This window comes from Hippocampus comes, unplaced genomic scaffold, assembly GCF_001891065.2.
Source record: "Hippocampus comes isolate QL1 unplaced genomic scaffold, H_comes_QL1_v1.1 scaffold7, whole genome shotgun sequence".
Lineage (NCBI taxonomy): Eukaryota > Metazoa > Chordata > Actinopteri > Syngnathiformes > Syngnathidae > Hippocampus > Hippocampus comes.
Genome location: NW_017842060.1, coordinates 8,460,424 through 8,486,333, shown reverse-complemented (window position 1 = coordinate 8,486,333; position 25,910 = coordinate 8,460,424). Strand labels below are relative to the sequence as shown.

Sequence of the window (25,910 nt, the reverse complement as noted above, 5' to 3'; positions counted from 1 at the left end):
TGTGTGTGTGTGTCCTTCCCAGAGCAGGCCACGCTTATCTGAGCAAATCACGGCCTTCCAGCAGTACAGATCCTCCACGTCACGCAAGGCAAGACGCACAGCATCAGTCTCGCTCTGCGTGAAGGAAGAGGAACGTTCGCATTAAGTCCCAACGCAAAAGAAAAAAAATCCCCCCCGGTTGACAAACACATGAATGTGGGCCTGTTCTTTCTTTTCAATGGTCGCTTCTTAACAGCAACTGTCCGTTTAAACAACCAACGAGTCTGTTTTAGGATGAACAACTGAGTCAATAGTTTGTTTTTTTATTCAGCACTTTGGCCTGCAAGTTCAACAGATATTAAAGGGAAATTCAAATTAATTAGAAGGTCATTTTAATCAGTCTTTAGAATACTTTAATTATATTATTAAGAATGTTATCAATGCTCATTCGCAAAGGAATGCCAATATGCTAAAAAAAACGCGTGCGTGTGAGTGTGTGAGTGTATATGTATGCATGTATGTAATCTTGTTTTTGGTTTGAAATGTAGTCGCCAAACATTGGATTAACATCACTGAGACATCATTTGTTTGCATTCATCTGTTAAATAATGTGTTGTTCATTCATTTTGACACTTTGACTTGCAATGTAATCGATGTCATTTGAATTAATTTTAAAATCAAATTGTCATCATCATTCGTTTGAGAGGTTCCATATTTCAATCCCGGTTTTATGTAGCACCACCACCACTGGGAGGTTCATTGTCGATTCTTCTGGTTCTTTTGAAAGATGTTCTATCAAACACCCATGATACCATGTAGTGCCATGGCGTTATTATAATAGGATTAATATCCAAGAGCCATTTGGTTCGGTTATACATTGAACTGTTGGTTCTATAAAGTACAACCACTAATAAATGGTAAACTGGACCCAAAAGGGGATGCCTTTCATTTATTTGGAGTGTATATTTGCAGTCCAATTAGCAGTCAGTTCTCATATGGCCTATGATCAAACACAACTTGTGATAACTTGCTTTCGTCTCAGATTGTAAATTCAAGACTTTTTTGACCTGCAATCAGAAGCAATAAATATTTGATTAGGGTGACACCACCACTTAATGCATTAATAAAAGTTCAGGATAAGAGTCACTGTTTATAGATGGATACATTATGTAAATATTATATATGTACATATTGCAAGCTTTTATTGGAAGCCTTTATAGATTATTCCTCGAAGCGAGATTGTGGTTCGCTACTTTAGTATGGACACTCCCACACACCTGTCTCGCTCATTTTTCGTCATTTTCACAAAAATGTTCTAATCCCAAAAGCTGTAATTCGACATTTCCTGTATGACACCCAATCAAACCGGAGAACTCTGCCAATTTGGGCTATTTAGATTCCCCTCCCTTTCGGATTTAATGCGGCCGCAAGATGTAATAAGTCAGTGGATGATTGTTTATTTGTTTGATGTAGCATGTCAACACTCGCAACAAAGCTGGCCTTCTCCGTACTCTAAATGGGCTCACTGTGGATACGTTTAAAGCGACTCCCATGTCACATCTCACCTCTTCCCGGTTGGAAACGGTGCAGCGACGTACGAACGTACGGGCCCGGCGTTAACGCCATCCTGCCCTCGTCCAATCGGCTACTGGCAGGGCGGGACGAGAGCCAATGAAAGCGCTGGGTTGCGCTAGGGTGGGCGTGGCCGAGTGTGTGTGTTGGAATGCTGCCTCTCTGGGAATGTTTTCCACTTTCAATCCCCCCCCCCTTTTTTTTCTCCCTCTCGCAGTCCTTCTCACAAGGCGCTCTTTAAGCTCCGGTGTCGCCACACAGAGCAGCCATTCATCGGCTCCACGTCCAGCCACACGCACTCCCATGTTGAACCACTGTGCGTCTCTACTGGTAAGTTATGTAATTTTTTTTAAAATCATATTTTTTTTAAGTGAATGAAACGTTTAGTTTTACGCGATATTGATTTGCTAGATTTTTTTAGATTTGGGTTTGGATTGTGATTTGATGAAATGTTTCATATTTGTTCGATTAATTTTGCGACATAAGATGCCATATATGCAGTATACCTGTAATTTTTCAAATGTACTAATCAGAAACAAATGAGATGATTTAATTTTGAAAGTTGAGTATAAATACTCTATTGTATGTTTTCTTGCAGGTGTAGCGGATTTCGGTGCGTAAAAAAGGATCTGGCCACATTTACGCACCACTATGGCTTCGTATTAGAGGAGTCCACACGAACTGGCACCATCGCAAACTCCACATAGTCTATTTGAAACTCTTTTAAATCAATTTAAAGTTGTTGTTAAACAAACTAAACAGTTTAAAAATGTCCGGAGAGGAGCACAGCATGTCCGAAGCGGAGCTGAGCCCCGGAGGTTCGGACGACGCTCACTCGCTCTCCCCGAGCCACGCCGGAGCTCCACCCGGTCACGACTCACCTCTGACCGGACCTCCGCCTCAGTTGACTTCGCTCTGTGTGGCGGACGGCTCCGGGGACCACAGGTCCACGGTCAAGTCGGAGGAGGACGACGATCGCTTCCCCATCGGCATCCGCGAGGCGGTCAGCCAGGTTCTGGACGGCTACGACTGGACCCTGGTGCCCATGCCGGTGCGCGTCAACAACGGAAACAAAGCCAAGCCTCACGTCAAGCGGCCCATGAACGCCTTCATGGTGTGGGCCCAGGCGGCCAGGAGGAAGCTGGCCGACCAGTACCCCCACCTGCACAACGCGGAGCTCAGCAAGACCCTCGGCAAACTGTGGAGGTTTGTACGAAAAAGAACACCGCGCGCACACAGTCACACTTCATTTCCTGCGCAATTTGCGCCAAAAAGTAGGAAAATTAGGAGCCTAGATTGGTGGACGCGAAAAAGACAAACAGCAACTAAAGCGTGTTGTTTGTCCGAGCGTGTTTAATTTGTGCTTCAACCACGAAGTCATTTGAGCACCCAATTACACGCGCGTCTCCATTTACGCACGGCGCCAACGCGTGCTATTTGCGCATATTTTAACTTCCACATTAACTTTGGAGAGTAAAAACGCTCCTTGTTCTCCTCCCTGCAGGCTGCTCAACGAGAGCGACAAGAGGCCATTCATCGAGGAGGCCGAGAGGTTGAGGAAACAGCACAAGAAGGACTACCCGGAGTACAAGTATCAGCCCCGGAGACGCAAGAACGGCAAACTGACGCCCGCTAATGAGTCGGACAGCCCGGGCGAGGGCGAAGCCAGCCACTCCCAGTCTCACTACAAGAGCCTGCATCTGGAGCACAATGGGGGCGCGGGGTCACCTTTGGGCGACCTGCACCACCATCACCATCACCACCACCACCCTGCGAGTAGGTGGCACGCCGTACCAGTGGCCTAGGACAAAATGTAGAAGGGGAATGGGGACAGTTTTCATTTAGGGGGAAAAAAGAGGAAATTCTTCAAGCAATAGTGACAGTGGGGCAGCATCAATTTTAAAAAGATGAAAAGGAGAAAAACATTTGTTTGCACATGATTAAAATATGATGAGCTGACATAATTTCCCTAAAAAAAACCCCAAAACAAAACAAAACCCTCAAATGATGTATGTTTGTTTAACAAATTTGATTCCTGTCCAACCGATGTAGGAATTAAGTAAATCCAATAGAACAATTTGTTATAATAATAATAATAATAATAATAATAATAATAATAATAATAATAATAATAACAATCATCATCATAATCATCATCATCATAATAAAAATAATAATTATTATCATTATTATTAATTTTTTGTGTGAAATAGTGGTCACTCACTTTCCTGCTATCTACTGAACAAGTACGTGACCCTGATGGGTTGGAAAGGGCCATTGGTGGACAGATGGTGATTCCCAACCAATTGGCACTTAAGTGTGTTTGACTTTGCGGTCCTTACTGTAGGTTTGCTGCAGGAAATTATTCAAAGTGTTTTGTTTTTTGGTTCAAATGTAACTTTGTCGAACTATCTACGTCCACAACGTTTAGTGACAGGTAGAACAATGACATGGTCTTCCAATCGATGGAACAAGGTAATTATTTAACTTGTGTATCCACGTTTTGTTACATTTTTTGTGTGTTTCTAATATAAAATATGGCTCAATATAGTTTGTGAAATCGCCATAACTGAAATGCATAAAGGTAAATAATAATAATAATAATAATAATAACAACCAAAAAAATAAAAATAAAAATCGCTCACCACCAAATAAAAATGTCCCAAAAAGTGATGCACAGGTTAATTTATGTATGAGCAGCACGGTGCTCGACTGGTTAGCACGTCCGCCTCAGAGTACAGAGGTCATGGGTTCGATTCCGGGCCCTGCCCTTCCAGTGTGAAATTTGCATGTTCTTCCCGTACCTGCGTGGGTTTACTCCCACATTCCATAAACATGTATAGGTTAATTGAACCACTCTAATTTGTCCCAAAGTGAAATTGTGAGTGTGAATGTTTGTACCCCTGCCTACTACCCAAAGGGTGCTGGAATAAGCTCCAACACGCCCATGACCCTTTTGAGCATAGGTGTCAAACTCTGGCCCTGGAGGGCTGCTGTCCTGCATGTTTTCCATCTATCCCTCTTGCAACACACCTAATTCAAATGAACAGGATCGATATTAGGCTTCTGCGGAGCTTGTTGATGAGCTGATTGGAGTTTGACACCTATGCTCTTGAAGACAAGCGGCTTGGATTTCTGATGCATGAAGTTTAATTACGTACCTTCTGCCAGCTCGTGGAAGAGAATTAAATGTTCGGCCTTCACTGTACATCACTGGCATAAATAGTTAAACAAAGATACTTTAATCCGTGTAGATACTGTAAATATATTTTTTCAGACTAATTTAGGTGATATTGAAGAATTTCCAGTTTTGTACTTGATAATCTGGCATGGCATATTTTTGTGTCACAGCACACTTGCAATGCCAGTTCTCTTGCTGAGAATATATGTTGCAGTACGATGAAATGAAATTGAGCATCGTGTTAGATGATGTTGGTATATGATAAAATGTCACAACAATATTGTGCAGTACAGTGTTTCTCAAACATTTTACACCAAATACTACCTAAAAAAATACTACGCTCGTCAAGTACCACCATCATAAAAACATGAAAATGCAGTGGGTTAACATTGTAACCTAATGTTGAGCACAATGTTGATTAAGTAGAGGAAAATAAAATAACAATTCAATTCAAATAAATGTATTTCACATTTACAAGTTTCATGAAGAATTCTAACAAAATATATATTTGAAAACAACACTGGACTCTATGAAAGAAATGCACTGTATTGGATTTAAACAAATGTTGAAGCTATTGCGCTAGATTTAATTCAGTGATTCTTTCCTTTACCAGCAAAGCGAGCCCATGTACCACCAATGGTGTTCCTACCACTTAGAGAATCACTTTCATTATGTGATTTTCAAGCTCATAAGATACTTCATTAAATGATGTACAGTATGTATAATCCTGGTTGTGTTAAACTAAGCAAATCTGTCTCTTCCAGGTCAGGGTCACAGCCCCCCTACACCCCCAACCACCCCGAAAACAGATCTCCAGTCAGGCAAACTGTCAGACAGCAAGCGCGAAGGGGCAGCCGGAGGGGCTGGAGGATCAGGGGGGTCCAGGGGACCACTTGGTGTAGGGAGCGAAGGTTCCTCTGGTGGTCCTTCATCATCTGGCTCCAAGCCGCACATCGATTTTGGCACCATGGACATCGGCGAGATCAGCAACGAGGTGATGTCCAACATCGAGCCTTTCGACGTTAACGAGTTTGACCAATACTTGCCCCCCAACGGGCATCCCCAAGGCATTGGCGGCGCCCCCGCTGCGGGGACCTCGGCCTCGTCCTATGCCTACGCCCTGGCCGCTGCCAGCGGCCACTCGGCCTGGCTCTCCAAGCAGCAGCAGCAGCCTCAGGGCTCCCCTACGTCCTCTGACCACTCCAAGGCCTCGATCAAAAGCGAGTCTGGGTCTGGGAGCCACTACGCCGAGGCATCATCGTCACCCTCTTCAGGCGCGCACGTCACCTACACGCCACTCAGCCTCCCTCACTATGGCTCTGCTTTTCCCTCGCTGGCCTCCAGAGCTCAGTTTGAATACGGAGACCACCAGGCCCCTGGGGCGTACTACACCCACTCCAGTCAGGCCCCCGGGCTGTACTCAGCCTTCTCGTACATGGGCCCTACACAGAGGCCTCTGTACACCACCATAGGCGACCCCTCTAGTGTGGCTCCCTCCCACAGCCCCACACACTGGGAGCAGCCTGTTTACACCACACTCACAAGACCCTGAGGACGGAGTCCGGGAATATATGGGAAGCGTGTGAGAGCAACCGTGTGCATGTGTTTGCCAATGGGAGTTCGCATGATGTGCGCGTGTGTTTGTATGTCTACGCCATATTGATGTAATATTAGAGGTTTTTACTTTTTTAGCTGATAAAATGCATCCGCAGTTGTTCATTGGGGTTCTGCAGCCAAGCTAAACGATACATTTGGAAACAATGTGTGCCATCCGGAATGTAAGTGACGATGTACAGCAATTGGAGAGAGGCCAATCGAGTGTTTTATATACACGAATGATAACCCAGGAAAGGATATTGGACTGATATCATCCCATTTATTAACCAAACTAAAGGAGAGTCTTGTTTTGTTTTTTTAACCTTTTTTATATTAGTAGTGTCGTTGATGTTGATGTACTAGTGTACCGGTAACTTTATTGTGACTGACATGATAATACTGACACAGCGTCACCACTGCTTCTGGAGTATGTTTCGTTCAAACTTGGCCCCCAATTAAGGGTTATTTTTGGTAACGGCAACCTTTTTTCTTTGGTGATAACTCAGTCTGTCTGTGTGTTTCTGTGTCTTCTATCCTTTACTGCTTATTTGATCTGAAGCATTTATGGGAATAATAGGAATAAGAGAGGGAAAGAGAGCTTCTATTTCACATTTTCGCTCCATCTTGGACACTTTACCTCAACTCTCATTGTCATTTTGTGCCAATAGCAGAGAACATTTTCCATGCCTGCTCAGTTAGAGAAAATGTTGAACTATCTCACTTTTCTTTCTTTGTAACAATTTGCTGAATCAACTATGATCGCTAACGTTTTGTAACGAGCTGTAGTACAAAGTTCGATCCAGTCTGTTGAGATGATTGGCCAGCTTTGGGTCCTGCTTAAGGATTACTTGGAATCACATGTACAATAGTTCCGCATTTTTTCTACTTTACCGTTGTTCCTATAGAGCGGCCCAAATAGGCTACCGTACTTCCTCTCTGGCGATGTGAATAATATTCAATACCATGGGCTTTACTTTACAATATGTGATGCATACTTTCCAATTTTATACTGACCCTCTTACCATGCAGTTTTTTTTTTTTTTTTTTTGCTCTAAGTATGCCACACCTTTTGCTTCCTCCATTTTTTGTATAATTCTGAATCGTTTTGTAAAGTGTTTGCCAAGTATTTTGCTTCCTTACAAGAAATAGCGATGTTGAAATATTATTGTTGTCATCTATTAAATCAATTTATTTATAAAAAAACAAATGTGTAATATCAGTTTCTTTACTATTTATGTCGGTATAAGTGAAGAACAAACCATTACCATGTTATTTTATGCAACAGTCACGTTTAGGATCAATCACATGCTGCTCTTAGCAAGTGAATACGGAGAAAAGCAAATTATAAACCTCCGCTGACGTGTGAACTGTAATAATAACACAATCAGTGCCCCAGCAGCTTAAGCTGTTTAGTGTGTTTGTATGCACAGTAGGCTAAAATGGACTACTAATTCCTAGCATTTAATCGGCTGGGGACGGCGTTTTACTGCAAAAATACAAAGAAAGCCATTGAGTGAGCAAGAGGGATCGAAAGTGAGAGAAGGGGAGGGTGTTAAGAGGCAAGGAGCAGGCCAATTTCAACCTTTCGCTAATGGCCTTCCTTGCATGCTGCCCTCTCCTCTCCACCTGAATAAATGCATGTCTGACAAAATAAATTTCAAAACAACTTCAATGGGGGGGCTTCACATCATATGTCCTCCTGTTCCTTTCCTGTGCTAAGTGTGTTTTAACCAAGTGATGCCACAGAACATCTAATGGCGGTTACATACATTCAGAATTATAATAATACATAATATACATCGCTTCATTTTTTTATAGAACTAATCTTTTTAGGCTCACTGGTCACCTGTCAATCATGTAGAAATAGACAACCGTTCAAAATAACATTCACACCTTCACTGGGTGTGAACTGAACTCACATCTTGTCACGTTTCAGGCAAGCCGAATCAAGTTTGGAATCCCAAAAAGTGCAGACGCCAACAAGGTCTCTGTACCAAACAAATGTTTTAATGTAACAAAATCGCACCGACAAAGTATTGTCCAAACAGGGACCAGGGAGAACACGAAACAAATAACAAAAAGCGCTTGCACAAAAGGCAAGGGGAGAAAACAAGAGCCGAGGATACAAACGAAAAACAATGTATCACAATACACGCGAGCAAAGCCAAATCACAAAATAAAAACCATACTAACAGAATAAATGTCACCGAGAAGTCAAAAGTGAAAAACGATGAGATCTATAGCAAAAAAGGTCTATGAGCAAGGAAGCAGCCACCAAAACCGCTGAGAGACGAGCTGTAAGGTCTGGTTCACGCCAGGATGGCAAGCCACCTTAGACGAGTGCCCCCACTGCAACACCTCCGAGCGGCGCAGAGGTGGGGGTACAAAAAGCTTCCCTGCGGGACAGCCAGCCGAGACTTGGGTTCCGCCTGGGGCCTCCTGGATCCTCCGTTCGATCTCCCACCTAAGTGCCCCCAAAATGCAGTGGTCAGGAAGAATGCTCCGTGGTTCGCTGCTCCTCTCCGCGGGTCATGGATACGGGATAGAGCGTCAAGTCTTATGTTCTTGGAGCCAGGACAGTTGGTAAGTGTGAAGTTGAAACGTGTAAGGAGAAGCGCCCACCGGGCTTGACGTGAATTTAGTCTTTTGGCAGAGCGAATGTATGCGAGGTTCTTGTGGTCGGTGTACACAGTGAACGAGCCAATGCCGCCATTCCTGCAGAGCCAAAACGACAGCAAGGAGTTCCCCAATTCCCACGTCATAGTTGGCTTCGGCTGGACTGAGACGACGAGAGAAGAAGGTGCATGGGTGGAGTCTGTGGTCAACTGGGGAACGCTGAGACAATACCGTCCCCACTCCTGAATCCGAAGCGTCCACCTGTACAACAAAAGGATAATCTGGGTTAGGATGTTGCAAAACCGGGGGGTTAGTGAAGGCCTTCTTTAAGTCCAAAAACGCATTGTCTCTCAACAGGTCATTAATGAGACTCTGTAATACGGTGGGCGCGTTGGTTAACCCAAAAGGCATGACCAAATACTCAAAATGCCCTAAAGGTGTCTTGAATGCCGTCTTCCATTCATCCCCCTCCCGAATACGGACCAGATGGTAAGCACTGCGTAGATCTAGTTTGGAGAATATGGTGGCAGATTGGAGAGGGGTGAACGCCGAATCTAACAACGGGAGTGGATATTTGTTTTTGATGGTGATCTCGTTTAGTCCCCGATAGTCGACACAAGGGCGTAACGACTTGTCTTTCTTCTCTATGAAGAAGAATCCAGCTCCTTAAGGGGATCTAGAAGGCCTAATAAGGCCAGCCGAGAGAGAGCTGTCTATGTGCTCCCTTAACGCCTCTCGTTCCGCGTGAGAAACCTGATATAGTTGTGAACTCGGAAGAGGGGCGTTAGCAATCAATTCGATGGCGCAATCGTACGGCCAGTGCGGCAGCAAGGACTGAGCGCGGTTTTCACTAAACACTTGATGCAAATCATGGTAGATACTTGGAACCTTATCCAAACAAATGGATTCAGGCGGATCGTTATGTGACGGCCCTCAACTTCCTGCCGCCGACTACAAACAGTGGGCATAACAGAACGGACTCCAGTTATCAATCGCGGGACGTTCCCAGTTAATGACAGGATTATGGGTTCTCAACCAAGGCAACCCCAAGATTAACGGTACAGATCGGGACCGCATTAGATAAAACTTCCTATATTCAATGTGACTGCCTGAAACCCTTAGCTTTAAAGGGCCGGTGATCTGTTTCACCTCCGCCAGGAGTCACCCATCCAGATCGTGAACCCTCTTAACGTCCTTTAACTCTTCCACCGGACAACCCAGTTCGTTAGCCATCGTAGGGTCTATAAAACAATCGGCCGCCCCTGAGTCCACCAGTGCCCGAATCGGAAGAGCCCGTGAAGGACCATAGATAGTCCCGTCCAGCTCCAGTCTCTTGGGAAGTCCCGAACTGGACTCCTCCCTTCTTGGCTCCCGTGAGTCAGTGCTGGGTGCAAACTCACATTTGTCGGTGCGCGAAGCAAGGTGGGTCAGGGTCATGGAACAGTCGGCGACTCGATGTCCTTGTTGACCGCAGTAGAAACAGGCCTGGTCCCGAATCCGGCGCCGTCCTTTTGCTCCACACGTCCTCCTCCCATCTGCGTGGGCTCTCCCTCTGCGTCGGCAGTCCCGGTACCGGGGTGATGCTCTGGTCCAGACGGTTGCAAGGACTCGGGGGAAGCCGGCCGACCACCAGCACATTGGGGCTGGAAAGGGACATGACCCCGCTCGCCTCCGCGGTCCCGCTCTCGTTCTCGCATGCGGTTCTCCAGTACGAGGGACAGATTAATGAGTTCCTCCAAGGTTTTGATGTCATCGCGGGTTGCCAGTTCGTCTTTCAAATATACATTTAAACCGCGACGAAACAAACAACAAAGGGCGCGGTTTCCGTAACCACCCCGGGCGGCCAAAATCCGAAAGGAAATAGAGTACTCGGCCACAGATTGCTTTCCTTGCCGAATATCTAACAGCCCTAATCCGGCCTCTCTTCCCATGACCGGATGGTGGAACACACGTCGAAACTCTGCCACAAAATCAGGGAAGGAAGACCGAAGCCCGGGTTGAGCATTACTTACTTCCATCGCCCATGACGCTGCCTGACCAGTCAACAGGCTCATTACAAATGCCACCTTGGTAGTATCCTTTACATAGGTGGATGGTTGTTGGTTGAAAACCAATGAGCATTGGTGCAAAAATTGTCCACACAGCCCCGGCTCGCCACCATAACGCGGTGGGTGTGGGAAATTAGGTTCCCGCCTCAGGGAGGATGGTATCTCGGTGGTCGCTTTAGGTGTTCCCGAGGATGGCGTTCCTCGGGTGCTCAATTGTTTCACCCGGGAACTCAAATTCTCGAGCCGATGAGCCAGCATGGAGACCGCTTCCCGGAGCTCCGCGAGCGCTTGTCCCTGCTCGCCCACCAGTTGTCCTTGGCTGGTCAAGGTGGTCATTATCTTATTAACGTCTACGGGATCCATGTTGGTCGGAGTATTCTGTCACGTTTCAGGCAAGCCGAATCAAGTTTGGAATCCCAAAAAGTGCAGACGCCAACAAGGTCTCCGTAGCAAACAAATGTTTTAATGTAACAAAATCGCACTGACAAAGTATTAACATAAAGCGCTGGTCCAAACAGGGACCAGAGAGCACAAGAAACAAATAACAAAAAGCGCTTGCACAAAAGGCAAGGGGAGAAAACAAGAGCCGAGGATACAAACGAAAAACAATGTATCACAATACACGCGAGCAAAGCCGAATCACAAAATAAAAAACATACTAACAGAATAAATGCCACAGAGAAGTCAAAAGTAGTGATGGGACGAAATGGGTCGAGGCTCCGAAGCTTGTGTCGAGTAATGGGAGGGGCGTTTCCACGAAGCTTGTATCGAAGCACGCGTCATTTCGGCAAAACCCGGAAGTGATGACGTGTGAAGCCTCGCCGGCTGGCTGAAATCACATTAACGCTTTGTGAGTGGTCCAACGTTTGGCGCGCATTGCAAACACAGTACAGGCTACGGTCTAAATAGGTTGCAAAACGCATTGGCGATCGCCTGTTATCTCACATTTTGTGGATTTCGGGCTCCTGTACCTGTGCGCAACAGTGCAACAGTGTAACTAGTGCAATCTTTTTCCGAGCCTTGTCCGTTGCTTGCGATGGAACCTGCGCGAAAAAGGTGATCCTCCCCTGTGTGGGAACATTTTGATTTGATTGCTTCCAATAAGGTAAGGGAGAAAAAATATATTAATATAAATGTGACAATGCAGCTTTTCGCTTGTTCTTGTGTCTAACTTTTGTTTTTTCACAGGTGAAGTGTCTGTTGTGTGCAAGGGAACTTGTATTCAACAATAACACCTCGTCTATGTTGAGGCATCATAGAGCCTTGCATGAGAGCAAGCATGAAACTGGGCCATACCTACCCAAATTTATTCATCTGTGCCTTGTGAAAGAATATTTTCTAAAGCTGGTGAAATATTGTCCAAAATAAGAAACAGTTTAAAGCCAGCCACTGTGGGAAAGCTATTATTTCTAAATAAAAATGAATAACAAATTATCCTTAGCACTTGTATTTTGTTCACATACTAAATTACTAACACAAGCACGTTCATATCTTTGTCTTAAGCAAATAGCCACTGAATTATTAACACTGTTGACCTGTTGGGCTTCTGGACCACTTAATGGCACCATAGAGTATATGATGCACCACGAAGCTTTGCTACATGTGCAAACCAATTGGCTGCAAAGCTTCATTGCTTCATGAAGCTTCATTTGGCCATCACTAGTCAAAAGTGAAAAACGACGAGATCTATAGCAAAAAAGGTCAATGAGCAAGGAAGCAGCAGGCATAAACAATACTCCGGCAGACTGAAAATGGATCCTTAAGTACAGAGTCCCTTGATAGTTAAATTGGCAGCAGTTGTGCAGTCATAAAGTCCGTTCATGCTGCCACCTGCTGGCCAGGCCGAAAAAAGAAACGTGACACATAAAAGTCAGGAGTGCGAGCCAGAGGTGTTCAATTTTTTTTTTTGTCATGGCACACAATGTAGTTGTAATTTCTTTCAGAGGGTCGTGAAGACTGAAAAACAACATCATATGATTACATCTATTGTTATATATCAGGAGTCATGATCTCCGGCCCTCGAGGGCCCCTATTCTGCAAGATGTTTCCCTCCTCTAACACACCTCACCTGATTCAAATGAACAACTCATCAGCAAACTGTGTAGAAGCCTGATACGATCCTAATCATCTGAATCAATTGGGTTGGAAGAGGAAAACATCTAAAACATGCAGGATAGTGGCCCTTGAGGGCCAGAGTTGGTGACCCCTGTTATATATTGTATTTTTTTTTAAATGAATTGAATTCGAAATAAAAAATCATGGACAATAGCGGTAACCAAATATTTAAGTATACAACTGCTGTTATTATTTGTTTAAAAAAATGCATCGAATGTCTTTTAAAAGTTGAACTTTTGGCATAGATTTTCCCCTAAAATGAAAATAATTAATACATTTAGCAAGAAATTATCCTTTATTTTCTTTAGTGTTCCGCATAAATTGATGTGGCAGGCCAGATCTTGTCCCGAGGCCTTGATTGAACGCCCGTGTGCTACTCCATCAGTGACCACAATACAAACTATCGTCTCAGGAATACATGACACGACAGAAAGAAATCTTGAACATAAAACGTCATTCAAAATGTGAGTGAAAGGGAGATTGTTTACCAAAAGAAACAAACACAAGAAATGAATTGGAAAATGATGATTTTTGTTTGTGTAGAACTGTAGATAGTCTGTGCTCGTGGTTGATATGTCTGCCTCATAGTCAAGCGGTCCTGGGTTTGAACCTCTATTTGGATGTCGTTTGCCGCGACCTGAATCAGAATGATTTGCAAAATACAACGAATATGAACTCCCCGCAGGGAGGTCAAGTTTGAGGCTGCATCTTCCCCTCCAGGCCATGGAGCGGCAGTATACAACAAAGCTCCTACTGACGCTTGTTACGTCATTACGAGGCGCGAATTCTCCTGCTTCAAAGTCTGTTGTCTTATTTACCGAACACTCGCACACATTGTAAATACCCAAGCTGGGAAAAGTCGTGATTCTGTCGACTGAGGTAAGAATTCATAAAGAATAAAGGCGCGTCATACAGACTAGAATCACAGTTGAAATGCGGAATTCCGTCAACGTACTAATATCATCTGCGAGCAACAGTCGCCGTCCAGTATAGCATGTAGCTAACCTGATTGTCATTGGTAGACATAGCAAACAGATGTCCGACATTACATGTCATGTCGCCAACGCGACGGTGTATTCATGTATGTGAAATGTCTTCTCGGGCAGCGGTCATGGATACCAGCGCCTTCGACGCCGATAACTCTGTCAGCTGCCGTCTATCCTCCATCATCCCTGATGTGTGTAAGACTGAAGACTGCTGCCTGGGCATTGACGAAGCGGGCAGGGGACCGGTGCTGGGTATGCTGCGGGTTTCCTTCATCCACTCATTTCATGAAGGCTTTTCAACAAGTGTCCCCTAACCAGCACAAAGCATTTTGGGTTGGGGAAAAAAATAAAAGAGGGAGTGATTGACTTAAAAGAGAGTACTGTGCCATCATTGACTGATTTATTGAACTTTGGAACTCTTATTTGTCTAGTGGTCTCTAACTAAAAAAAGAAAGAAAGAATGAACTTAATTATAAAGATTTGTGCGCATAAAAAAAATGACTTAAAGTTTTCAAGTAATTGGCAAGTTGGGGAGACCTATTCTTGTACGGAGGAGACTGGATTTTTAGGCGAATTAAATTGAATTGCCTACTGAATATAAAATACAATTTATGAACATATATATACATAAGTATTTACAGAATGTAATAATTGCTTTTTAAGGATGTTTTTTTCAGGAATGCTACTTTTAAATATCATTCAAAAGCTCACATGTCCCTTGGACTGCCTTCACCTACTTCAAGGGGTACACGTACCCCCATTTGAGAACCATTGCTGTTTCAATTGGTTTCTGTGCTTGGGATTGGGGAAAATATATTTGTCATGCGTCAACCGATTTGAAAATTTAAAATGGGTGATTGGACTTACAGCAGTTCACATTCATAGCAAGCGAAATGTTGAGGTTTCAGTGAGCAAATGTTTTAAGAAGCAGGACTCCGTAGAGAAAAATAACCGTTTTGCTCATCGTAGAGGCGAGGTTCATAATGCAATTTTGTCACACAATGAAAAAAAACTGTTTAACCTGTTTTTGTGCTTTTTTTTTTTTAATCCAGGTCCAATGGTTTATGGAATATGCTTTTGTCCCATTTCCAAAAAGGAGGAATTAAAGGGATTGAAAGTTGCAGGTAATTTCTCCTGGTTTTATTCATAAACTGCCAATTCGCAACCAGCGTTATCTCAATGCAATTTACATATGGAGCAGGTCGAGAATCATGAAGTTCACACATTCAGAAATCAACTGAACCCCATATGAGCAAGTACTAGCTGACAAAGGCAAGGAAGAAATCATCTTGTTTCTCTTATCCGTTTCCAGATTCCAAAACTCTTTCAGAGGCAGAAAGAGAGACTCTTTTCCAAAAACTGGACGATGCCAAAGGTTTTTTGGGCTGGGCCCTGCATATTCTCTCCCCCAACACCATCTCCACCAGTATGTTACAGAGGTATGGTTGGCCAATGCAATGCAATGTGCATCTACTTGTAATGTGTATATGAATGCACCAACAACACGTTTGCTTTTGTCAGGACTAAATGCAACCTGAACACCCTGTCACATGACACGGCCATTGGTTTAGTTCAATTTGCACTGGACAGTGGCGTACAGCTCAAAGAGGTTTGTGAATCGGAGTTTTCATGTTGTGCAGTGGAACTTCTTCAGCGGAACATTCCAAAAGTGGTACAGTTTGGTGTAATCCAAGAATCAAAATGCCGAACTGCGAATGTCTGGTGGTTCTTACAGGATTTCTTATGGAAACATTTTTTTGAAATTACAGTAATGGGAGTCAATCAGAGTGTGTGACTTTGGAGGTTCCACTTGCCACAGATTCACAAAGCAGAAACACAATGGGGGTTACCTCAAATGTTGTCCTCCATCTCTGCAGGTATTTGTGGACACAGTCGGCCCTGCTGAGAAATATGAGGAGAAGCTCTCAAAGATTTTCCCAGGCATCGATGTCACAGTGAGGCCAAAGGCTGACTCCCTCTTCCCCATCGTCAGTGCAGCCAGTATCTGTGCCAAAGTCAGTCCCCCTGCAATACCCTGTTCCATTTTATCACTGCAGGTGTATTCTATGCTTTTACTGTAAAAAAAAAAAAAAAGAAAGAAAAACGTGATTATTTCTCAACATACCTCCTTGAACCTCTGACAAGTTTCAGTTAAAAATAGGCTGCAGTAAACTTGTACAAGGGTTTTCCATGTCGCCACATAAAAATTCCTCTGATGTTTCAAATAGGATTTGGGAGGATTTTAAGTGAAGTGCTCATTTCATGTTTTTCTAAAATTACACAAAAATGGCGGCAACTTGTCACGGTGCTAATATTAATCTCTATAATTTCAGGTAGCCAGGGACCATGTTGTGAAGAACTGGAAGTTTGTTGAGAACTTAGCAGACGTGGATACAGAATATGGCTCAGGATACCCAAACGGTAAAGAATGCTTGATGGTTTCATAATTACTGATGTAATGTTTGCAAAATCATTTTGCTGCTTATAGACCCAAAAACTAAAGCATGGCTTCTGAAGTACTTGGACCCAGTGTTTGGCTACCCCCAATTTGTGCGCTTTAGCTGGAGCACGGCCCAAACCTTGATTGACAGCAAGGCTGTGACTGTCCATTGGTAAGTGTTCTAGAAATTCTTTAAGGAGACAAGCATTTTTCTTCATAAGCTGAAATAGTCTACAGAATCAACAATTACAGCACACCCTGTTTTTCTGCTACATTGCTGTCTTGTTTTGAGGAGGCTGACCTGTCTCTTGCAAATGAGCCATCGTTTACCTCAGCTCCAGCGGGTCCAATGCTAAGTACGGCTTTCTGTTGTCATGGTGACAAGGGCCAGAGTGAGGGCTTGGCTACTTGTTAAAAGTCTTAAAAAAAGGGGGGGGGGAGTGGAGACTGCAAAACAGTATTGATATTTTCAGTTGTGGAGGCAGCACTTCATCACCAAGTTGCTATTTAGTTTTCAATTAGTGCGGGTCACTGCATATGTGTAACGGATGTCAGTTTGAGCTGCGCGATTGTCTGTCAGTAGAACCTCACTTCCAAGTACCACCTGACCATGCTGATAATTTCACCCAAGAACAACTATGTGACATGTGTTCATCTAACACAGCTGCCGTTGATCTGTGCACCAAACAAAACACAATGCGGGTTTGCTTATCTTTTGGCTTTTACATTTCAGTTTGCTGCGGCTGTCACTTGAACGTGGCAGTTCTTTGGCCAGCCCAGTTATCAAGTAATGGTTGGAGAAACTGACAACATCAGAATGGCTTGCTGACAGATACACTGGGTCTTTCCCAGGCACCCATTTATTTATCGGCAGCTAATTAAAAAGTCAGTTTTGCCTAATACGATCCTTTGAATACATAGGATCAGTCAAAGATCTAAAACATATTTATTAATCAGAATTAAATGCCGATTTTCTGTGTCCTTGCCCTTGGTGGTATACAGTAATCCATAAAATGTGCAAAAACAAGTTTCAAAACAAAGTCGAAAAACTCATGAAAAGCAAAGTTATTGGTGCTTCCCATAACTATTAAGATCAAAAGAAAGACAAAAATGCTTTAAAAATTAGCCATGGTTTGCATAAACATTTACATCCCCTAAAGTGTGAAACCCGCAATCGCTTTCATGTCTGGCATACGCTTAATGCGGCAAACATTTGACCTGAGGAGATGAGCGCTTACCACAGTGTGAAAAATCACACTTGTTGCTTAATCTCTCTTCAGGGACGATGACGAGGAGGACGGCGAAAAGGCAGCGCAGCGGCTGGCCAACAGGTCCATGCTGTCCTACTTCAGTGCGCCAGGTGGTGTCACAAACCCAACACAGACGCACCGCTTCTTCACAGAGCGCAGGCTGAAGAGTCTGGACACTCTCTGAGAACTGGCCTTACATGTACAGTACTGTGAGTTGCTTGCACACACACAGACAGCAGTGCAAGTACATGGAATATTTTCCTTTGTTTAATCTGTTTTACTCATAAAATGTGTTTTACAAAATGCATCGAGAGTCTTTGTTTGAACCGGAGAGGGGAGTAAAAATGAGGCAAGGTTGCAAAAAGTATTATTTTAATCTCAATTGTGCTCTCTAGTGGCAGTATTAAAAACTACATATACTTTAGTGTTGTTCAAAGCCTTGTTTTACATGGCGGAAATCCACATTACTCAACCAAATAAGACACCCAAAAATCCCTCAAATCACTTATGGAAGGTCATACTGTATAATGTTGCACAGCTTTTTAAATTATTTTTTTTAAATAAAGCTTATTGCCAATGCAAAAAAAGGACATTTTCTTGCACAATAAGAACAAATGATTGGTAGACGCTTGCATTCAACCACATTGCTTCACTCAAATAGAGCCTTAGATTTTCATTCAAATAACTTTCAAAAGCAAGTTTATAATTAAAGAAAATAAGCATTTGAAGCCGGATTTCAGCTCCCATGTGTTAGACACGTTTCATATCGTAAATACAATACAAAGACATTTAGATCTTTAAGATCAGTCTTGCTTTTCTGACTAACAAGTATGAAAAACACAACTAAAGAGCTGCTGTATTTACAGACAAATTTAAAGGATGAGACATGAAGATATGAAGCCATACGGTTTGCTTCAATGCAAGGTGTTAAGGCGTTGCACTGGTCTTGATTTGAGATGGATGCCAAATTTTGCAGCAAATCCCTTGCAGTTGCTGTTTTGAAGTGACAACTCTGCCTCTCCTTGTGTCCACACTAAGCAATGAAGACATTATTATTTACAAGATGATATCACAATCGAGAAAGATGCACCGTCCACCTGCAGCCCGTCGTCAGTTGGTATTGGGTTTGTGCCGAGACTCCTGGATCTTTTTCCCACAGTTCATAGCCAGAGTGGACACGGCGAAGGAGGACAGGATGATAATGGAGCTCCCCACGAAATGAGACGAAGCCCCTCTGGTGGTGGCCCTCAAGGCTTTCTTAGCGAATGAGTCCCGGTCGAAGGCTGCGGTGGCCGTCGCGGTCTGGGCAGTGGCTTCCATGGCTGGTTTGGCTTTTCAAGCTGGTCTCTTGTGTGTTAGATGCCCGGTGCGAGGCAAGAGCACAACACCTCGCTGGGTTTAATGTGTTGAGTGCTGTCTGATGCGTCCTCTGATCCTTCCTTGACATTCATTTATAACCTCCCCCGCCTCGTGTCTCATCCTTCTTAGGAGGCCAATTCTTCTCCTGCGTCAATGGGATTAAAAATAGTTAGCATGTCCACCGAGGCTAAATTGGCGATCTATTTCAGATCAAGACCGTCTGCCTTAATGCCATTAGATCAGCTCATCATTGTCTGACAGTGTTGAATGGAGTTCCTCATAAAAAATAAATAAATAAATAAAAATAAAAAAAAACTGGGATATGACATCATCAATACACTGTACTGCCAATTGGAGGGCCAGATGTCCATCACAATGGCAGGGTATTTATGACGTTTGCTGTGGTCACAACCTTTTTGGTGCCTGTTCCGGGCAGCGGTGGAACACCTACCCATTGCTTTGATTGTGAGACAACGCTCTTCTTGTAGACTATGTGTCGGAGTATTCATTTTGTTATTATCGATAACCTAGTGTCGCGTTAGCCATACTGTACTGAGCAGCCAGGGCAGAAGTCTGTGCTTTCCTCCATTTACATACCGGTCAGACTTTTCCACTGCCAAGTAGCAGCTGGTTTGGGTTGGCTTTGGTCAGCATTAGGGAATGATTCACTCTGGATTATTGTTAGTTTGTCAACACTTAGTTTGTTCATCCTAGCGAAGAGATTGTTGGTACGCTTCTGTTGGAGAAAGAAAAGCCCACAATGCTCACTGAAATAACTTGAAATTAACGAGACCAGAATTTGCCAAAATACATAATGACAAGTCTCAAGGTTTCTTGGAGAATGTGCTTCGAACAAATAAGACAAAAATGGAGCTTTTAGCAAGTGCGTTTGTCACCTTCAATTTATTTCAGTGATCGTTGTGGCTTTTTCTTTCTTTAAAGGAATGGTAACTACAGAATTGTTCATAAGATGATCAGTGATCACCCTATTTTTCATTTGAGTACCGGTATTTTGTTCTTTAAGGTTGTCGGATCAGCCTTTCTTAATTTACATTTGTTCATTTAAAAATTCATTTTTATTTTTTTCTTTGCATCAAATGTCTTCACTGTTCTGAATGACCTTTTATTCAATATTGTGCACACGAAAATATTGTGGAAAAATCATGCTTCGTTATGGCGATTTAATGTAAGACGGGAATGTACTGTACAGTTTGAGATGAGTTATGCAATAACACCTGCAGCAACGGGAATACATTATACACGCATGCTTTTAATGAATCCTCCTATTCAATGATGCACTTAGCACGCTTGTTTGTGTAATTTCAATGTATGGTTTACTTGCTTATTTTTCAAGCACCAAATACCTGATAGTTGAGGTCACGCAGTGTCAGCAGGTCTGTAATCCTTGAGTTTGTTACACATCGTCCTAGTTTCTTTTCAGGGCGTCTCTTTAACTACACTAATTGGATTGTGCCTATTCTTCTCCCGACGATTGACACAGAAATCCTCCGTGAGAGACTGCGTGTATGCTGGTGACTCACGCAAAGCTGAGGAGAACTTATTTTTGACCCTCACGTTACATAACCGTATTTCAAAAACATTTCACCCGTTAACCATCATAAATGATTAACCACCATGTCTGACAGTCAGCCGTCAACATGTTTTCCTTTTGACGTACTGTGTACGTTGCATCCTCTGTCCACAAGGTGTCCCCATTCTCCAAAAATGATTTGGTCAGTGGCGTCACAACCAAGTTAATAAATTCAGCCCTAGACTGAAAGAGAGGAGGGTCACCATTCTAGCTTTGCCAAAATACATTCAAAGTGGTGAGCAAAATATCCATTTTTCTATACCGCTTAGCGTCATTTGGGTTGCAGGTGAGCTGTGCCAATCAACTAATAATGGACCCAATCGAAGGGCACATAGACAAGGATTAACACGATATAATTTAACCATCAAAAATCTCGAATCCTGGAGCTGAGTTAGGAACCCGAAGCCGAGGCGTGTGAGGTAGATGTGCTAATCACTAGTTCACCGTTATGCCCCGAGACAAGCCTCTCAATCAGTTATTTGATCCAGCATGTTTGCATGCATGTTTGCACTGAGGATGGAGAGGAAGAAATTTCATCTATGCTTACATGTCATACATAAAGCATACTTGACAATAAAGATGACCTTGACCTTGTTATCAAGCCTTTAGTTCACCCTGAATGATAATTCACCGCGACACTTTGGACAGTTGGACAACTGTTTGTGTACTGGCAACAGAAACTTTTTTTCCCCAAAGTAAGGACACCTTTGGGTGAACTCGTTCCAACTTCAATGGCTTCTTTATCAAGAATAGCTGCGAACGGGTTGAAGCATTACATGTCAGTCGAAATTATCCTTTTACTGTGTAGGTGATTGTATTCTTTTGTCCTGCATAATGCATTTCCATTGATGGTCACCTGTGCTCCCTTTTGAATGGTAAACCGTTTTTCAAAGATATCCAAGTAAAAATGTAATGAGCTAGGAATCTTCCATTGTTTCATAAGAAGGGGAAACACAGCAAGTAAGACATATTACTATATTATGTTATTATGACCCAGTTCAGTATAACGGCTATGTGGTGGGGGGAAAAGTGACGTTAATGATGTATCAGCCAGTAAGGAAGAACAAGTCAAAAGAGAACAACTATTTCTGAGATTTGGCAGTGGCGCTGAAAACTTAAGTTTTCTTTGACTGGATGTAAATGTGTCTAAAGTGTGTTTACATTTAGAAAAGTACATTAGTAAAATGGAGTAATATATAGCAACGGATCTAAATGATGTCGGATGTAAATTATGTAAGGAGCAAATACATTTTCCAGTCAGTGTTTGAACCACTTACCGGTACCTTCAGAATGATAATATCGCCACAACTATCTGTCCATGTCAAGTCACACCACCCCAGTTTAAAAGCCACTTAACCCTTCATGCTCCTTATAGATCACTTGGGATGTTGAAGTCACCTTAGCTCACCTCTCCTCTGTATCTCTGACAGCTCTCTGCATGTATGACTGCTGATTGCGTGTTGTTTTATTTAGAGGAGCTTCTCTGCAGAGAGCAGGCTTTTAGCACTGCTATGGTCTGACCCACTTGTACTTAAGATGGGAGGAAAGAGAGAGAGAAGGCAGAAGCATCGATGACTGGAGGCATGCGAATGAGAAAAGGGAGACGTCGAAAGGTATCCGTTTCTTGTCACACCAGAACATGCAGTTCAGTTTAGGCTACTTGAAAATTATGATCTCGAATGGTTGCATCGAATAATCTAATGCAGGTGCAATTGCCTATCAAGAAGTTTAATGGGAATTACAGATGATAATTTGTTTTGCATAGAAAATGCTTCGTTCCAACAACACAAAACAAAATATCTGCTGTTTTCTAAATAGAATAGAGAAAAAAGGGTATGAGTCTCCTCCCACTCTTCTGAACTCGACAAACCCTGGCCTGTTTTCATGTATGATTTCCAGATTGAACGGTTCTGATGGATGGCTTGCGTCTGATTGAGCCGTTCAGAGCATTCAGCTTCAAGGGCATTGAGACTGAATTACATTGTTTCCGTGTGATTTTGCTATTAAGCAAGGAACCTCGTGAATAACATAAACATCTCATGATACAATAAAAGAAAAAACATGCCAGCCATTACAGAATGCCAATGAAGTGATCAGCTGCCTATGCTCACATTTGTACAAGAAAGGTGAACTCATACAACCTATAAATCAGCAAAATAATGCCTGCATGCTATTATTCTATTTTTCGTTTTATTGACACCCTCACACAGCCAATTTGAATGCAGGCCGAGGCACTTGAAGAGATGTGAGCTGACGTAGCGTTTGTGAGACGGGCTTACCGTGTCGGGAAATGAGATCGTGCAAGCTGTAGACGTATTCCACATCCAAGCCCACATGCCGAGCTTTTGCTCAGGAGAGCTGACCCCACGTGACCTCCCGCAGGGCGTCTTTTCAAACGGGCTGACATCATTCCTGAAAGCTTTTGTCTGCCTGCTTTTGCCACCAGTGCCATGCTGGCCTTCCCGAATCACACAATTAATGAATGAGGGAAGAAAAATGCAAAATTCATGCGCTTTCATCAATTATTAAATGCTAATAACAAAAACCGGCGTAATAGAAGAGTCCGACAAGCTGCTAACTGGGTCATGCTCGCAAACTGAATATTTCACCTGCTGCTCGCTATACACTAGGGCTGAACGATTTTGGAAAATAATCTCATTGTGATTTTTTTCCCCCGCCCAATTGCGATTGATATTTAGTATGCGCTCGTTTGTCCTCTTCCCATGTATTTTTCTTAACAAAGGCTTCATGACTGTTTTTATTTTAAAGTCAAATTGCAAATACAGTAGGTGGTTTTACTGGCCCATGATCCTGAGGATGACATGAATCGAAAATGGATGGATGGTTTAACTTTTTCAACACAAACATTTAATAATTTATGTCATATTTGGCAGAAAAAAAATCAGTGATTAATCGGCTTGCTAATGAACCTCCGGCTAATTCAAAGATTTCTGCAAGCAACATTGACCGGACATGAAAATGTCTCAAAATGCACTCAAATTGGAAGCATTGAAAATTCAATACAAACAAAATAATGTATTTCCTTAAATATTGTCTGGCATCCTCCAATTAGTTTTCAAGTGCATCACCCACTTTGGACAAATAACTACCTCCCTCTAATAGACACCTCCTCTCCACCCCACAAGACAAAACAGGATTGTAAATGTAATTACATTCAGGTCATTCACACGATTGTTGCTGACCACATCTGAACTCTCTTGTTAACTCAAACAGCTGCACCTCCAGATGCATGGAAACAGTCCTTCAGATAAATTCAAGTGTGGAGTCTTCTCGTGTTGTATGAAATATAATAAATGACCTTCGCCCCCGCCACTTTTTGTAGAAATACAGTATACAATCATTTTAATGTATCATTTACAAGGGTTTGCCTTTTAGCTTGAACATTTGATCCCCAAAGAGTCCAGATTTAAATCATAGAAAACAATATGTTGGTCCTCCTGCTGAAAGACAAAATGTTTGACAGAGACATGGCAATGGATTTTACCCGAGCATAATCCTCCAGAGTAGTAAGCAGTTACTAATACACCGCCGTGTTGTTCCATTAAGAGTTGATTGGATCATCCCTTCACTTGTCAATAGAACCACAATGCGTTTGCGGGAAGTTTAGTTGATCCCTTCCCCGGAGTAGAATCTCATGTAACGTGTCTGTGGAGATGATGTTTCTTGATAAATTGCCACAGTGGCACAATGATTCAATGCTCGAGCTCGGTTATTAACCAAATAAAGTTCAGGTGTTCGAGCAGCCTTTTCCTGAGAGTTTGTGCAGTCACGTATTACAATTTACAGCAGAGAGCTTCTTCAGAATCAGAGGGATCTTGTCGTTTAAAAATAGTACCGGTAAAGTGGAAATTCCATTGTAATGTTTTGCTTTCTCTTTGACTTTTTTTTTTGTCTTTCCAATAAAATATTGTCTAGGGGCTATTAGTCTAACCAAGGTATTCATTTTTTTTTTTTTGTCTTTCCAATAAAATATTGTATAGGGGCTATTAGTCTAACCAAGGTATTCAGATGAATATTGCCTTTGTGAAATATGAATTAAACAGCAGCATTCACCCATTTTTATCCACCTCAGGGGCCGGCCATTTTGCCACTTGCCGTCAACTGAAAATGACATCACAGTGCTTAAGAGCTCAGCTTGTGAATGTAATATGACCAGAAGCAGAAATCAGGTCAGTCGTGTTTGGTCGTTACCTGAGGCCTGAGGCACTGTGATGCCATTTTCAGTCGTCAGCAAGTGGCACTGCAAGGCAAAATGGCTGCCGCCTGACGGGTGGATTTTGCTGCTTCACATTCCACAAATGCAATTTTAACCTTAATGCCATGATTCGACTAGTGGGGCGCATGGAAACACTGTGAAGAAAATTTTGGACTTGACTTCCCCTATACATGTGCTATGAAACAAATGAAGATAATCAGCGTTGATTAAGTGGAGAAAATATGGCACAAGAGTGAGATTACAAACAACTGGACATCCTTACAAAATTGATGAACAGACGAGAAGAAAGCTAGCCAGAGGGAAGGCCACTTGTCTGACAGCAACATTGACAGAGCTGTCGGAATTTCTCTACTGGCTTTTTAGAACGTGTGACAGTCTCGTTTTCATTTTCGTTATGTGTTGTGGTGTAGGTGGGAACAACATCCTTACAAAATTGATGAACAGACGAGAAGAAAGCTAGCCAGAGGGAAGGCCACTTGTCTGACAGCAACATTGACAGAGCTGTCGGAATTTCTCTACTGGCTTTTTCGAACGTGTGACAATCTGTCGTTTTCATTTTCGTTATGTGTTGTGGTGTAGATGGGAACGCGGAAGCTGTATCTACAAGGAAAAACACTTGAAATCTCTTAAATGCATGTGGTAAAATGTGTTTTGGTAACAGGACTTAATAGTGGAATTGGTATAGATAAAAGTCACTGCAAAGTATTCAGAAATTGCAAAAACAAACAAAAGCACCGAAAACTCCCTTCCAGTTCTAACATTGCAATTTCTGAAGTGTTATTGGGAGCGGTGTCCCACATATTACAACTACATGTGATTTTAGTAATTTGTGTCTTTGTCCGTACGTGTCGCAAAAAAAAGGCCAAGGACTTCCGTCGTTGGATTTTGTTGTACTGTAGGCTCCATTAGACTTTAGTTCGCCACCTTTTAGCTAGGCGGT

General features: G+C 42.9%; 2 protein-coding genes and 2 long non-coding RNA genes across 4 annotated transcripts; 2 read left to right on the top strand and 2 right to left on the bottom strand.

The window, feature by feature from the left end:
• The first annotated feature begins 1,731 nt into the window (after positions 1-1,731).
• On the top strand, positions 1,732-6,387 carry LOC109511477 (transcription factor Sox-10-like). The gene is made up of 4 exons (XM_019862609.1): positions 1,732-1,881; positions 2,150-2,757; positions 3,056-3,327; positions 5,497-6,387. Exons 2-4 carry the CDS (start codon positions 2,321-2,323, stop codon positions 6,282-6,284), a joined length of 1,497 nt encoding a protein of 498 aa, XP_019718168.1. The 5' UTR covers positions 1,732-1,881; positions 2,150-2,320; the 3' UTR covers positions 6,285-6,387.
• Positions 6,388-13,383: 6,996 nt separating this feature from the next.
• LOC109511508 (uncharacterized) lies at positions 13,384-16,010 on the bottom strand. Its single transcript, XR_002167337.1, has 2 exons — positions 15,944-16,010; positions 13,384-13,744 (listed from the first exon to the last, which is right to left on the bottom strand). It is a non-coding gene; the product is annotated as an uncharacterized LOC109511508 (long non-coding RNA).
• Positions 13,867-18,088, top strand: rnaseh2a (ribonuclease H2, subunit A). Its single transcript, XM_019862658.1, has 9 exons — positions 13,867-13,986; positions 14,214-14,345; positions 15,146-15,217; positions 15,406-15,532; positions 15,615-15,702; positions 15,971-16,108; positions 16,427-16,514; positions 16,582-16,705; positions 17,814-18,088. The coding sequence occupies exons 2-9, from the start codon at positions 14,219-14,221 to the stop codon at positions 17,965-17,967; spliced, it is 918 nt and encodes a 305-aa protein (XP_019718217.1). The 5' UTR covers positions 13,867-13,986; positions 14,214-14,218; the 3' UTR covers positions 17,968-18,088.
• Positions 18,089-18,138: 50 nt separating this feature from the next.
• LOC109511507 (uncharacterized) lies at positions 18,139-20,963 on the bottom strand. The gene is made up of 2 exons (XR_002167336.1): positions 20,507-20,963; positions 18,139-19,287 (listed from the first exon to the last, which is right to left on the bottom strand). It is a non-coding gene; the product is annotated as an uncharacterized LOC109511507 (long non-coding RNA).
• Between the last annotated feature and the right edge of the window lie 4,947 nt (positions 20,964-25,910).

Coding starts and splice junctions, on each gene's coding strand:
- LOC109511477 (XM_019862609.1), top strand. CDS start 2,321: ATGTCCGGAGAGGAGCACAGCATGTCCGAAGCGGAGCTGAGCCCCGGA. Junction 2,758..3,055: donor ACCCTCGGCAAACTGTGGAG/GTTTGTACGAAA, acceptor TCCTCCCTGCAG/GCTGCTCAACGAGAGCGACA. Junction 3,328..5,496: donor TCACCACCACCACCCTGCGA/GTAGGTGGCACG, acceptor TGTCTCTTCCAG/GTCAGGGTCACAGCCCCCCT.
- rnaseh2a (XM_019862658.1), top strand. CDS start 14,219: ATGGATACCAGCGCCTTCGACGCCGATAACTCTGTCAGCTGCCGTCTA. Junction 14,346..15,145: donor GGGCAGGGGACCGGTGCTGG/GTATGCTGCGGG, acceptor TTTTTAATCCAG/GTCCAATGGTTTATGGAATA. Junction 15,533..15,614: donor TCCACCAGTATGTTACAGAG/GTATGGTTGGCC, acceptor TGCTTTTGTCAG/GACTAAATGCAACCTGAACA.